The sequence below is a fragment of the Enhydra lutris genome, unplaced genomic scaffold (genome assembly GCF_002288905.1).
Source record: "Enhydra lutris kenyoni isolate GAN:26980312 unplaced genomic scaffold, ASM228890v2 scaffoldscaffold3, whole genome shotgun sequence".
NCBI classification, from domain to species: Eukaryota; Metazoa; Chordata; class Mammalia; order Carnivora; family Mustelidae; genus Enhydra; species Enhydra lutris.
The window spans coordinates 60795770-60807926 of NW_019154087.1; the positions used below are offsets into that span (position 1 = coordinate 60795770).

The window sequence follows — 12157 nt, forward strand, 5'->3', positions numbered from 1 at the left end:
ACCACTGAATTGGACACTCAAAAATGGTTAGGAGGATGCATTTTAGTTGTGCACATTTTACCACAAAAAAAAAGAAAAATTGGAAAACAAAACAACAGAAACCCAAGACAAAGGAATGATTCTGTGATATTGTGATTTATATTAAGAAATACCTATCTTGTGTCTAGTTCCTGGCATAAAGCTCCTAAAATCTTTAAAGAGAATAAAGGTGTCTTTTGTTATTCCTCACAAGCCACTTTCAACCACACCTGAATTTAGGTTAATGAGGTGACACCTGGAAAGCCCCTAAGGATGGAAGCTGATTTCCAGGAAAATCTACCATGTGATTAGAGGATGAAACTTTTAGTCTCACTCCCCTCCCCAAGAGGAAAGGGACTGAGGTTGATTTAAACACTAAAGGCCAATGATTTAATCAATCATGGCTACATAATAAAGCCTCCATAAAAAGCTGAAGGACAGGATCTGTACAGCTTCTGTGTTGGTAAACATGCCAGCAGGGTGACACATTCTAATTTCACTGCAACAGAAGCTCCAGACTCAGCACCCTTGCCCTTCGTATCCCTTCAGCTGGCTGTGGGATCTGATGATCTGTATCACCAGGTAGTCCCAGAACTGAACTAAACTGGACACCCAGCTGTGTTGCAGAAGTGCTTGATGTGGGAAAACTACCACACATTTGGTGATTGGAAGGGTGAGAAGTTCAGTATTAAGTGTTAAGAGGAAACACAGGAAGAATGTTTTCCCTCCTACAGATTCACAACTAGAAAACAAATCCAAAGAGGAAGAATATGAGAGCAGAAAGAAAGGTGACTCCAATGTCATCTGAAAAAGGCATTTCATTCTCCCAGAACTGTGATGTGCTCTCCTCAAAACATAGGTCATGTCCTAATTAAGCACCAAAACCTTACTACTTTAAAGTAAAAAAACATACCTGAGGTGAGAGAAACTTTTCAATGCGTTTGGCTATAAAACCTTTCTCCAATATGGAGTTGACTGATGGTCTATCCCTAGGATTTCTTTTAAATAGCTGAGAGAGTAAACTGCGGAGATCATAAGAATAATGTAAAGATACGGGTGGAAAAGATCCAGATATTATCTTCAGTACCAGGTTTTTCATATTGCCAGCTTCAAACTAAAATCCAGAAAATAAATTAACATATATGAAACATACATAAATTGAAAATAGGAATAAACACTGAGAAAGTTATTTTCCTATAGAACAGAAATATAAGCCTCTTACAAATATTCTAATCACCATCTGTTCTTTTTTTTAGCATATGTTCTTTAGAACAAAGTTCACTTGGTTATTTATAAACACATTTAAGAGAATATTCGTCCTCATAAAAAGTTTAATATTAATTTTTGCTTACTCAAAATACTAAAAGATGGAATAAAAGTATTAAAGATTTTATAAAAACAATAATAAAGACAAAAACAAACCTGTAGTCTTCATTCAAGACCTGCCTACCTATGGCCCTGTTGCAGTAAGTGGAACAAGAAATTAACTACAAAACAGTACTGGGAAAAAACATAATAAATGAAAGTACTGGGGCGCCTAGGTAATTCAGTCAGTAAAGGGTCCGACTCTTGATTTCAGCTCAGGTCATGATCTCATGGGCTGTGAGATCGAGTCCTGCATCCAACTCAGGGATTCTGCTTGAGATTCTCTCCCTCTGACCCTTGCCCAACTCGTGTGCATATGCCCTTTCTCTCTCTCAAATAAATAAATCTTTAAAAATAATACTAATTACTTTCCTTTAAACACTGATTATTATTATTGTTAAGTGTGTGATGCTCCCAAAAGCCATGTAGTAAGAAACATGGCAAATATTCCAAAGGGGAATATAAGCCATATCAGAATAGTATATATTTAAGGAGTAAACACAATATAAACTCTAACTGAAGTTAAAAAACCAACAGCAGGGCACCTGGGTGGCTCAGTGGGTTAAGCCGCTGCCTTCAGCTCAGGTCATGATCTCAGGGTCCTGGGATCGAGTCCCGCATCGGGCTCTCTGCTCAGCAGGGAGCCTGCTTCCCTCTCTCTCTCTCTCTCTCTGCCTGCCTCTCCATCTACTTGTGATCTCTCTCTGTCAAATAAATAAATAAAATCTTAAAAAAAAAAAAAACCAACAGCAGTGGGGCAGTTTAAAATCTAAAGATTTAATTTTGAAAGTAAATAAAATTAAGCTTTTGACATCTCTGCTAAAATAGAACAGAACAGTTGTGCACTGTTACTGTGTTAACATACACATCAACAAAACAAAACATGCTATAAATTAGGTATTGGTGATTATACCAAGTATAAAAAAGTTCTGCTAAATCTTGAGTTCTCTCATACATTTAAAATATGATATTCAGTATACTAAAATTTTAGCACAAGGCTCAGTAGCTAGAAATAGCTATGTACCTAAGAAGGAATTCTAAATGCAAGATAGATTATTCCTTCACTACAGTGAATTTTCAGTCCCTCAACTGACAAACTTTTCATAAAGGTTAGTAAATTACTTAATTTCATGTGTCTACTTAAGAATATGTAATTCCAAAATACAGAAGCAATGGTGACAGAATATAGATGAAAAAATTAAAGAAAATACACTGATTTATACCTAAAATGGCTGTGTGTCGAGAAACTGACCAATTCCTTCAAACATAGATCCTATAAACTACCATTCCATATCACTTCAGCAGTCTATGCTTTTATAAGGCAATACAGTCTTGGGGCACCTGGGTGGCTCAGTGGGGTAAGCCTCTGCCTTCGGCTCAGGTCATGATCCCAGAGTCCTGGGATCGAGCCCCACATCGGGCTCTCTGCTCAGCAGGGAGCCTGCTTCTCCCTCTCTCTCTGCCTACCTCTCTGCCTACTTGTGATCTGTCAAATAAATAAATAAAAATCTTTATAAAAAAAATAAGGCAATACAGTCTTAAAATTAAGAGTATGCAACCATGAAAAACATAACAAAGAAAAAATATCCCCCAAATAATATGAAGCAATAAAAACAGGCTCTAAAACTGTTTATACAATATAATTAAACTGCAGAAAGAAAAAAAAAAACTTCTTTTACAAATTAATCTAGAAGAAAGCCCGGAAGGAAACAAAGTATTACAAGTACTCATTACCAGCTAGAAGAATTGCTTTTGATATTCATTCAGTTCTTTACATTTTTATTTATTTTCTTAAGTTTTCGGTAATGAAAATACATTATTGCTTAATGGAGGAAACATTTTTTTTTTGTGAGAGCGAGCATGCCCATTTAGGGTGGAGGGGAGGAATAGAGGGAGGAGCAGAGGGAAAGCAAAAGAGAGAATCTCAACCAGGCTCCATGCCCAGAAAGAAGCCCAACACTAGACTGGGCTCTATCTCACTACCCTGAGATCATGACCTGAGCAGAAATTAGGAGTCGGGGATGCTTAACTGACTGGGCCACCCAAGCCCCCCAGGGAAGCATTTTTAAAAAGCAAAATTTTGAAATGGAAAGTGATTAAAATTCAACCTATTTAAGAAAAAAACTCCCCCTTTGGGACATATTATGCCCATCTCAACAAAGTCTCAAAAATTAAAAAACAATTTTTTAAAGATTTATTTATTTAAGAAAGAGAGAGAGAATGAGAATGAGTGTGTGTGTGTGTGTGTGTGTGTGTGTGTGTGTGCACAAGCAGGGGAAGGGGCAGAAGAGAGGCGAAGCAGACTCCCTGCTGAACATGGAGCCCAATGCCTAGCTCACTCTCACCCCAGTCACAACCCTGAGATCATGACCTGAGCTGAAATAAAGAGTTAGACACTTAACCAACTAAGCCACCCAGGTGCCACCAAAATAAATTTTAATTAAAGGGCATCTGAATTGATAAAATCCTTTAATGAGCAGGTCAAAAAATGTTATTTAATTTTAATTCCAAACTCAAATACAATTCAATTCAAATACTTCAGGTGTTTTAAAAGAAATTGCTAAGATGAAACAAAAATCATTAAGCTAAAATACCATATTCACATATAAATAGAACACTAAAAAGATAGCAAGTTGTTTTTTTTTTTTTTTAAGATTTTTATTTATTTATTTGACAGACAGATCACAAGTAGGCAGAGAGGCAAGCACAGATAGGGGGAAGCAGGCTCCCCTCCTAGCAGAAAGTTCGATGAGAGGCCCAATCCCAGGACCCTGGAATCATGATCTGAGCCAAAGGCAGAGGCTTTAACCCACTGAGCCACCCAGGCTCCCCAGAAAGTTTATTTTTGTCATTAGAAATAATTTCCTGGGGGCGCCTGGGTGGCTCAGTGGGTTAAGCTGCTGCCTTCGGCTCAGGTCATGATCTCAGAGTCCTGGGATCAAGCCCCGCATCGGGCTCTCTGCTCTCTAGGGGAGCCTGCTTCCTCCTCTCTCTCTGCCTGCCTCTCTGCCTGCTTGTGATCTCTCTGTCAAATAAATAAAAAAAATCTTAAAAAAAAAAAAAAAAAAAGAAATAATTTCCTGGTGGAGGGGTGTGTGAATGTCTCAGTTGGTTAAGCATCTGACTCTTGGTCATGATCTCAGGGTTGTGGGATCACACCCTAGTCCAGCTCCCCAATCAGCAGGGAATCTGCTGGAGATTCTCTTTCACTTTCTCTCATTCCAAAATAAATAACTAAATCTTAAAAAAAAAAAAAAAAAGAATTTCCTGGAAAAAAGTATGGCATATGTATTGTAATAACAAATATATAACATATGTATATAATATATGCATATATATTAAGGGAAAATCTATTTAAATTCATACTTGAGAAAAGATGAGAAATTTAAAAACTGACAGAGAACTTCTAGTAAAAGAGAGTGACCTGAAAGGTGGCATATGATTAAAAATACACACATACACACACACACACACACACACATCACACACATATATTTATTTATTTATACATATATATTTACAGGTACTTTAGAATATAATTTTTTAAGTATTTCAGAAACCTCTACTTACCGCATGTTTAAGTGTACACATCTCGTACAGGACACACCCCAGAGCCCAAATGTCACTAGAAAAGGGAAGAATGAGAAATTTTCTCTAAGTATCAGAATTTAATATTTTTTCATTTAAAGGAAATAAAAGCACCATGAAAATGCTCTCCAAAAATATCTGTTCCATAAAACATATCCTTTAAAACTCAAAATTTCAACCATAACTAAATAAGAGTAGCTATCCCAGATTAGAAAAACATCAGTTGCCTAAGCAATTACTTTATTAATTCCCTCACTTTATTTTTTAACATTTTTAAATTTAAATTCCATTAATTAACATGTAACTAGTATTGGTTTCAGAGATAGAGTTCAGTGATTCATTAGTTGTATATAACACCCACTGCTCATTATATCACATATCCTCTATCACCCAATTATCCCATCCCTCTACTTTACTCCCCCCAGCAACCCTCAGTTTGTTTCCTATGATTTAGAGTCTCTTACGATTTGTCTACCTCTCTGATTTCATCTTGTTATATATTTTCCTCTCTTCCCCTATGATCCTCTGTTTTGTTTCTCAAATTCCACATATCAATAAGATCATATGATAATTATCATTCTCTGATTGACTTATTTTGCATAGCATAATACCCTCTAGTTCCATCCACATTGTTGCAAATGGCAAGATTTCATTTTTTTGATGGCTGAGTAGTATTCCACTGTGTATATATATATCACATCTTCTTTATCTATTCATAGGTCAATGGACATCTGGGCTCTTTCCATAGTTTGGCTATTGTGGACATTGCCCAAGCAATTAAAGTTTTATTAAAGAAATGTAATATTTAAAAGAACAAAGTCAGTAAATTCCATGAATACGGAATTTTTTTTAAGATTTTTATTTAGTTATTTATTTTTTAAAAGATTTTATTTATTTATTTGACAGACAGAGGTCACAAGTAGGCAGAGAGGCAGGCAGAGAGAGAGGAAGGGAAGCGACGCAGGGCCCAATCCCAGGACCCTGGGATCATCACCTGAGCCAAAGGCAAAGGCTTTAACCCACTGAGCCACCCAGGCACACCAAAGATTTTTATTTATTGACAGACAGAGATCACAAGTAGGCAGAGTGGCAGACAGAGAGAGAGGGGGAAGCAGGCTCCCCACTGAGCGGAAAGCCCAATGCGGGGCTCAATCCCAGGACCCTGAGATCATGACCTGAGCTGAAGGCAGAAACTTAACCCACTGAGCCACCCAGGCACCCCTGGAATTTTTTATTTTATTAAGTTTTTAAAATTTATTTTATTTTATTAAATTACTTACAAAATACCATGATTTTAAAAATTATTTTAAAAGCAAAATACTGTTTTAATGATGAAAAAGAACATATTAATTTACAAAAATTAAATCTGAAATAAATCTATGACAGCCTACTAAAATATTATATAAGGTAAATATATTAATTATTTAATATTATTTTAAGGACATATACTACGTTCTTTATAGTTTCTTCCTTTCTTTTATCTTAAAAGTATTTTTATAATTTAAAAAATTCTATTTCCATTTTTAAAAAGAAAAAATAAAAGACTTAGAGTTCAGAGCTACAGTGGTCCTTAGTAGTCAACAAAAACCACTGCTCCTCAAAGTTAAACAACAGAAAAGAATAAAATCCAATGTTGAAATCCAAGGTTATCTTGAACCAAACTCATGAAAAGCTACAAATATAAACCTTTAACTCCAAAAATCTACTTAATTTCAAGATTCAACTTATAAAAAAATTTAAATGTAATTAAACTTATTTGTTAGTAATGTAGTACTTGTACATGTTAATATATGACCTATGTATAAACAAACTCATTAAACTAATGATCCTATTAATAAAATACTTCAAAACATATTTAGAAAAAATATGAATTTTTAAAGTATACTGATGATGCTTATCCATGACATTTTTAAACCATTTTCCCCACAAAATTAATTTTACATGAAATTCTCCAAAGGATAATTAAATCCATTCCTTATTTATTTATTTTTTTAAAGGATTTTATGTATTTATTTGACAGGAGAAAGCAATCACAAGTGGGCAGAGCAGCAGGCAGAGAGAAAGAGAAAAGCAGGCACTCTGCTGAGCAAAGAGCACAATATGGGGCTTGATCCCAGGACCCTGATATCATGACCTGAGCGGAAGGCAGACACTTAACCCACTGACCCACCCAGGCACCCCCATTCCTAATTTAAATACTGATTTTTTTCACAGTTGACTTATCCATAAGACACAGCAATAGCATTAAAATGAAAAATTAATTTGGTTTAAAGAAAATCCTACTATCCTTAAGAATATCCACTAAAAATACATTCCATGAACTAGACTGATCATTGTAATTTAAAATCATTTAAAAAATACATTGCTGGGAGGGTGCCTGGGTGGCTCAGCAGGTGCGTCAACTATTGATTTCAGCTTAGGTCATGATCTCTGCATCCTGGGATGGAGTCCTATGATGGAGTTGGGACTCCATGCTCGGCAGGGAGTCTGTTTGGGATTCTCTCTGTCCCTCTTCCTTTGCTGTTCCCCCTGCTCATACTCTCTCACTCTGTATCTCAAATAAATAAATAAATCTTAAAAAAAAAAAAAAAAAGCACATTGCTAGGATGATGTTCTCTGCCTCGACTGCTCAGGTTTTAAATACAGCTTCCTTCCCACTCTCAAAAGAAGGAGCTATCACTTTCTTCCTTTTAGGTTCTGTGGGTGCTTTCAAATTTAAGACCAATGTTTCTTGGTTAGGATATTTCAATTAGAAAGAGAGAAAATAAAGGGTAAATGGAGTTCAGTGGCAGAATTCCTCATCTCACACACATATAACACAATCAGTTAGCCAACTAATGGTTAGGGATTTGGGCTTGGGAGCCAGATGCCTGAAGCTTTCAAGTTGCTTTACCTCTCTCTCTGTACTTGTCTTCCTTACACGGCAAAGGAAGATTAATGAATAACTACAATTCACAAGGTTATTGTGAAGATTAAAGGAGTGAATACATAGAAAGCATTCAAAACAAGGCCTAGCATTTAGTAAGTGTTCAATAACTATTATAATCTATTAGGAAATGACTATTACAAAGACCAAAAAATTATTTCTATTTCCAATTACAACTTATAATAATAAAGTTAAACTTTTGGAATGCCTGGCTGGCTCAGTCAGAAGATGATGCAACTCTTGATCTTGATCTTGGGGTCATGAATTCAAGTCCAACATGGGGTACAGAGGTTACTTAAATAAATAAACAAATAAATAAAAAATAAAGTGACACTTTCTACATGTCCTTTAACAAGACATGAAATAGCTTCTTTGCAATCCCCCTCACTGTATAGTAAAAAAGAATAGGTGTATATATATATACATATATATCTATCTATATCTATATCTACATATATATTTATATGTGTATTAATGATTTTAGAATACTATTCTGAAGGTTAGTAAATAAAACGTAACAGAAAGATTTAAAGGGAATATATGTAACGAACATCATTTTAAATACCTCTTATTGTTGTAAGGTTTGTTTTCACAGATTTCAGGTGACAAGTAGTAGGGGGTCCCTATACAAGTTCGAGCCAGCTCCACAGTACTAGAACAAAAAGAGAATTATTAGAAAAACTTAAGATACTAAAGAATATTAAAAATTATCACATACATATCACTATGGACATTAAGTCAAAACAAAGTTTAAAATCAATGTTACCTATTAAGTACTCGAGCAATTCCAAAATCTCCGAGTTGTATTGTCCCATCTTTGGTTAAAAATATATTCTGTGAAAAAGATGTAAAAAAAAAATCAGAAATACTGTTACATCCAGTTCTGAGCTGACAACTCTTTTCATATAAATGAATCTAGTTAGGGGCGCCTGGGTGGCTTAGTCATTAAGCTTTTGCCTTCAGCTCAAATCATGGTCCCAGGGTCCTGAGATTGAGCACCACATCAGGCTCCCTGCTGAGCAAGGAGCCTGCTTGTCCCTCACCCACTCCCCCTACTTAAGTTCCCTCTCTCTCTATCAAATAAATAAATAAAAATCTTTAAAAAAAATGAATCTAGTTTAAAAAAATGCAAGAATAACTGGATATCCACATATAAAAGAATATAGATCCCTATCTCATAACAGACAAAAACTAATTCAAAATGGATTCTTAAATATAAGAACTAAAACTACAAAACTCCTAGAGGAATAGATATGAATATATTTTCATGTCATTGGGCTGGGCAATGGTTTCTTAAATGTGACACCAAAAGTACAAGCAAAAAAAGAAAATATAAAGTGGACTTCTCAAAAATAAAAACTTCTGTTCAAAGAAGACCATCAAAAGTGAACAGACATGCGATAACTAGGTGATGGACATTAAGGAGGGCATGTGATATAATGAGCACTGGTATTAAATAAGACTGATGAATCACTGACCTCAATCTCTGAAACCAGTAACACATTACATGTTAAATTAACTGAATTAAAATAAAAATTTAAAAATGATTAATTTTTTTTTTAAGTGAATAGACAACCCACAGAACTGGAGAAAATACTTGCAAATTATGTATCTGACTAGGAATTTGTATCCAGAAAAAAAGAACTCTTACAATTCATTAGCAACAAAAGACACACTATTTAAAATACACAAAGTCACATATGATTCCATTTACATAAAATGTCCAGAATAGGCAAATCCATTAAGAAAGAAACTAGATTAGTTGTTTCCAGAGTCTAGGTAGAGAGGGAATGGAGAGTGATTGCTAACAGTACAGGATTTCTTTCTGGAATGATTAAAAAAAAATGTTGTAGAATTAGAGAGTGGTGACGGTTTCACAACTCTGTGAATATACGAAAAATCAATGAACTGTAAATTTTCAGTGGGTGAATGTCATCATATCTGACATATATCTCAACATAGCTTTAAAAAAATAAACTCAGACCTTCCCCTCCATTAAAAAAAAAAAAAAAAAGCTGCTAAAAATTCTAATTACCCTAAATGTAACAAATTAACCTTAAAATTTTCCAAAATTGGAAAATTTTTCCAATAAAATTTGCAATAAAAAACTAGCCAGTTAATTTGCATGCATAAATATGTAACTCCAGTGTTCTACCAAACAGTAAAGGCAAGAGTTTGTGGAACATTAATTAAACTCCATATCATTCAGGAGACTTAAATTGACACATGTTCACAGTCCAAGATGACACAAAATGGGGATGAGAGGGATAGAGTAAAGTGGAATGAAATGGAATTAGGTAGCAGAGAGGTGGGGGACTGGAAGGATGGGGTATAAAGTTCCCATTACAGTTTCTTCTCTTCTTACTACTCACCCTGAGGCTATCAGGCTATATAAGAAGCTGCAGGAGTAAGAAGGTAAGACAGATACATAGCCTTGACACCAGGAAACAAATGCCCTCTGTGCTACAGGGTCTAGGAGTGAGTGAGCCCTAATGGGGCATCCACGAAAGAAACCTCTATGCAAAGATGAGTGAGCCGTGGGGACAAAACATTTCTCACAAAGAGTGGCCAAAAAATAAAAGTCCAATACGCGTGAAGAAACCTAATGCAAAAAAAAAAAAAAAAGCTAATAAAATAATCAGAACAAGAATTCACTCTAGACAGAATTGATTTTGTGAAACAATCCAACCAAAACTTTAAAGTAAATGTTTAGGAAATTGCAGATAGAGAGGCACCTGGCTAGCTCAATAGACCATGGGATTCTTGGTCTCATAGTGGCTGTAGAGCCCCACATTGGGTGTAGAGATTACTTAAAAATAAAATCTTAAAAAACATTTTTTAAAAAGAAAATTGCAAAGAGATAAAGGAAGTCCACTTAAGAAGAACAAGACATTATGAAACAAAAACCAATCACAGTGGGGCACCTGGATGGCTCAGTTGTTCAGTCAGATACTGTTTAGCGTCTGACTCTTGGTTTTGGCTCAGGTCATGATCTCTCAGTCATGAGATCGAGCCCCGAGTCAGGCTCTGTGCTAAGTGTGCAATCTGCTTCAGATTCTCTCTCCCTTTCCCTCCCATTCTCTCTCAAATAAATAAAATCTTAAAAAAAAAAAAAAAGCCATTAGAGTTAAGAACAGATGTATATGAAAAACCATTTAAAAATCCTGGAGAGAAAAAAGTCATTATTTTTTTTTAAAAAGTAAGTAGATAAGTATCAGTTTACACAAAATTTAAAAAGCATTTAGTTAACTGGAAAGTAAGTTGAAAAATTCACCTAGGATACAACTCAGAGAGAGATAAAACGTGAAAGAACAAATAAGGTACTTGGAAGGGTTAGATTAAGAAGCTCCAACTTGGGTTGCTCAGTCAGTTAAGCGCTTGCCTTTGGCTCAGGTCATGATCTCAGGGGCCTGGGATCAAGACCCACATCAGGCTCCCTGCTCAGCAGGGAGTCTGCTTCTCCCTCTCCCTCTGCCATCTCCCCCACTCCCCTGCCCTGCTAGCTTTCTCTCAAATAAATAAAATCTTAAAAAAAAAAAAAAAGAAAGAAAGAAAGAAATCATTGGCTTTAAATTCCTAAATAGCAACAACAGAAGCCAAAAAAACAAATGAATGATATCTTCAAAATTCTGTAGGAAACCAAATTTCCAACCTAGAAGTTTATTTTCAAATTATCATTAAAGCTAGAGAGGTGAATAAGGTCATCTTCAGACATACAATACGTCCAGATATAGACCTTCCACATATCTATTTTCTGTTTTTTTTTTCCATCATTATGAGAGTAAATCCAGAAAGAGGAGGATATAGGAAAAAGGCAGGAGATCTAACACATAATGCATATAAAGAGGATTTCTAGAATTATAATGAAGGGGGAAGAGAGAACAGATAATCTGATGCAGAATGATTTGGGTTCAAAAATTTTAGCCACAAACAATGCTGGCTCAATGTTCATATCCATGTAGAAGTTATTAGTGACAGAATAAACATACCTGGGACTTTATGTCTCGATGAAGAATTTTTCGATCATGTACATGTTTCAAGGCCAAACATATCTGTACAAACCAGTCCAAAATCTAGGGGGGGAAATCAAATTTGTCATTTCTTCTAAAATTTATATTCCATAGTAGTCTTTCCTTAACAATGAAAGCACTCATAGAATATTTGAGGTTGAGCGGAACTAAGTCCTTAAAAAACAAATTTAGGCTATAATTTTTAAATTTCACCATAATTAATGTTTTTAACATTAAGGAGATAATTAAG

General features: G+C 35.2%; 1 protein-coding gene across 2 annotated transcripts in view; it reads right to left on the reverse strand.

The window, feature by feature from the left end:
- LOC111157092 (NIMA related kinase 1) overlaps positions 1–12157 on the reverse strand; it is a 218060-nt gene that overhangs the window by 177459 nt on the left and 28444 nt on the right. For both annotated transcript variants that reach the window (XM_022518338.1, XM_022518328.1), the window contains exons 5-9: positions 11887–11970; positions 8664–8731; positions 8463–8549; positions 4954–5008; positions 932–1132 (exon numbers count right to left, since the gene is read on the reverse strand). In XM_022518338.1, the coding sequence (XP_022374046.1) occupies positions 932–1132; positions 4954–5008; positions 8463–8549; positions 8664–8731; positions 11887–11970 (495 nt within the window). The remainder of the gene's footprint in view (positions 1–931; positions 1133–4953; positions 5009–8462; positions 8550–8663; positions 8732–11886; positions 11971–12157) is intronic.